Raw genomic sequence first — 2,603 nt, forward strand, 5'->3', positions numbered from 1 at the left:
CGGGTTGGAGCCATGCCACCGGGTGACGTGTGCGGAGTCACCCTGGGGAATAGCTGCCTGAATGCTGCTTATTTTTAAGCTCGTTGCTTTTTTTTTTGTTGCCCCCCTCCTCCCTTTAAGTTAGGTTCCCCCATGGATTCTTTGCACAAGGAGTTTTGGCTCAGTGCAGCTGATTTTTGAGCAGTTGGCAAAGAGCGGGGTGTTAAACTTGAGCCCAAACACAGAAGGGATTATCTGCAGTTTGTGTTTAGGGCCCCCGTCACGCGCTCGTAGCACTAAGCGCTCTCCCTGCTGCCTACATTTACTTACCTTGCCTGGGGAGAGCAGACCCATCCAATTGCACCTAAATAAATATTGCAGAGCCGCTACCCAGCCAGTAGCCTCAGACTTAAAAGGAATAAAATGGACACAAAGCGGTGATGTGGCCCATGGCGTCCTCAAAGGCTTCTGTACCAAAGAGCCCGCTGCCAGCCGAGCCAGCGTTTTCGTTTTCCTCGGTCCAGCCGATTTCCAAGCAAGCGGCAGGGCGAGCAGGTAGTCAGCACTCGGGCCAGATCTGGCGGTTGAAGTCCAGTGGGGCTGTGCCAGTTTCCCGAAGGGCAAACGAGGCAGCTCTGCAGCGTCTCTGTTTTACCACGCAGTCGGCTTTGCTTGCAGGCGTTCAACCCAACTATCCGACCTCTGCAGACCCTCAAACTCTGCTTTTCTCCCCCAGGACTCAGCAGGGAGGTGCAGAAGCACTGGGCTTAAGTCCTCCTTCTGTGTGGTTTCTTTTTTGTCTTGTTCCTTTTGTTATTTGTCACAACTAGGGGATGAAGTTCGATCCGTGGAGGACTTGTACCTGCTTTCGCTGGAGGTTCGGGCTGGCTTTGCATCCCGCGGGGAGGACTAGTTTGCAGGAAAGCTGCTGGAGCAGCAGGGCGGACTGGGGTGTTAGCGCAGGAAATTTTCCGGACTCAGTTTCATGGAGCAGTCGTTGCCCATGTCTTAACAGCATCATCGCATGTCTGTGCCGCTTGCCCCAGCCCGCGGGGGTGGCTGGAGTTGCCTGTTCCCGCCGTCCTCCTGCCCTTCCAGCCTCCCTGGTTCCCCTCGGGATGGTGGGGGTCGGTGGTCCCATCCTGGTTAGGCGGTCGGTCGTCAGCCTTCGCTCCGTGCCCTCCCCGCTCAAGGCACTTCATTTCGGAGAGTTCCACGCCGCGCTGGTGGTGTTCGTGGCATGCCGTCACCGCCGATGAGCGCGAGGGACACCGGGGCGCGTCTTTGACGCCGCTACATCAGAGAGAGACGGTGCTGCGCGCCAGGTGACCCAGCGCGGCTGGGCCGCTTTCCGCTCTTCGGTGCGGGCTGCTGAGGGACGGAGCAAGTCGCAGCCTTGGGCGACTGCAGGGGCAAAACCATGGGCTGCTCCAGGTTGGGGTCCTTCTGGCCAGCGTTGGCTTTAACCAGCAGCGGGTCTCCAGGCTTTTTCCCATCCCTTGAGCGCGTCTGAACCCAGTGATTAGATTTCAGTGAAGTCTCTCCCCCCCCTGTTGCTCTCCGGGCTGTGGCTACTGTAGATGCAGCTGGGGAGCCGACTCGGACAGGGTAACCACCACGATGCAACCTCTGCCGTTGCCTTGGAGCACAGAGGGCTTCATTTCACAAAGCCTAAAGTCTTTCAGCCCCCTCCCGGGGTGGAGCTTGATGAGGGTCTGAGCACCCCCAGCGCTGCTGGTGGGACGGAGCTGGAGATGCCGGAGACGAGCAAGAGCTTGCCTTGAGCCGGGCGGCTGAGGGCAACGTGAGCTCGGTGTGGTGTGTGGCAGCTCGGCAGGTAGGATGGGGCAGGATGGAGCCTGCTTGGCTAAGGAAGAACCGTGGCGTCCTGTCCCAACGGGAGGGGACTTTTTTGGGGAGAAGATCAGACCCTGAAGGAAGAGAGGGGCTTCCTTGGGGGATCTGAGCGGTCTAGGAGGGGAGCGGTGCTGATGGTGCCCAAGTTTAGCTGTTGCGCTTTCCTCGCCCGGGCTGTGACAGCGCTGGGGTTTGTTCTGGGGTCTCGCTCTGGAGAGCGGTCAAGGCCAGGTCTTTCTGTTCGGTCTGAAAGCCCGCGACTCGGCCGCTGCGGCTGAGGGCTGCAGCCCAGGGTGGGCACCACGTCCCCATGGCTGCTGACCGTGCTCTCCCCTTCTCCGCAGTGACCACCACCAGCCCCATGAAGACGCTCTACGTCATGTCGGACGCCAAGCTGTCTGCGCTTACCAAGTCTGTGATGGGTGAGGCTACCTCTGTCCCCCTCAAACTGCCGGGCATCCAGCCTTCCTCCTCCTCTTCCTCCTCGTCTGCCAGCTCTCCCACTGGCACCGTCACCTTCGCCACCTCCCCCCTGGCCAGCGCCCCTAGCCCTCCCGGCAGCCTGGTACACTCGAAGGTGGGACCTGTCCTGCAGACCGCTTCCAAGACCGTCATCCTGACCTCGACGCTGGCCACGATGAAGGGTGATGGACCCCTGGGGCACATCGGGGAGAAGGTCAGCCTGACCAAGAGCGCCGCGGCCCTCGGCCATGCTCTGGGGGCAGTGGAGACCCTGGGGAGGGTTCCCTCCGTGGTGGATGACGGGA

The 2,603-nt window shown here is 60.4% G+C and overlaps 1 protein-coding gene across 1 annotated transcript in view; it reads left to right on the top strand.

The window, feature by feature from the left end:
• Window positions 1-2,601, top strand: part of KANSL3 (KAT8 regulatory NSL complex subunit 3) — a 23,515-nt gene extending 20,914 nt beyond the window's left edge. Inside the window, exon 20 of the mRNA XM_009324272.1 lies at window positions 2,181-2,601. Coding sequence (XP_009322547.1) covers window positions 2,181-2,183 — 3 coding nt within the window. The 3' untranslated portion in view covers window positions 2,184-2,601. The remainder of the gene's footprint in view (window positions 1-2,180) is intronic.
• The last annotated feature ends 2 nt before the right edge of the window (window positions 2,602-2,603 follow it).

The sequence above is a fragment of the Pygoscelis adeliae genome, unplaced genomic scaffold (assembly GCF_000699105.1).
Source record: "Pygoscelis adeliae isolate BGI_AS28 unplaced genomic scaffold, ASM69910v1 Scaffold575, whole genome shotgun sequence".
NCBI lineage: Eukaryota > Metazoa > Chordata > Aves > Sphenisciformes > Spheniscidae > Pygoscelis > Pygoscelis adeliae.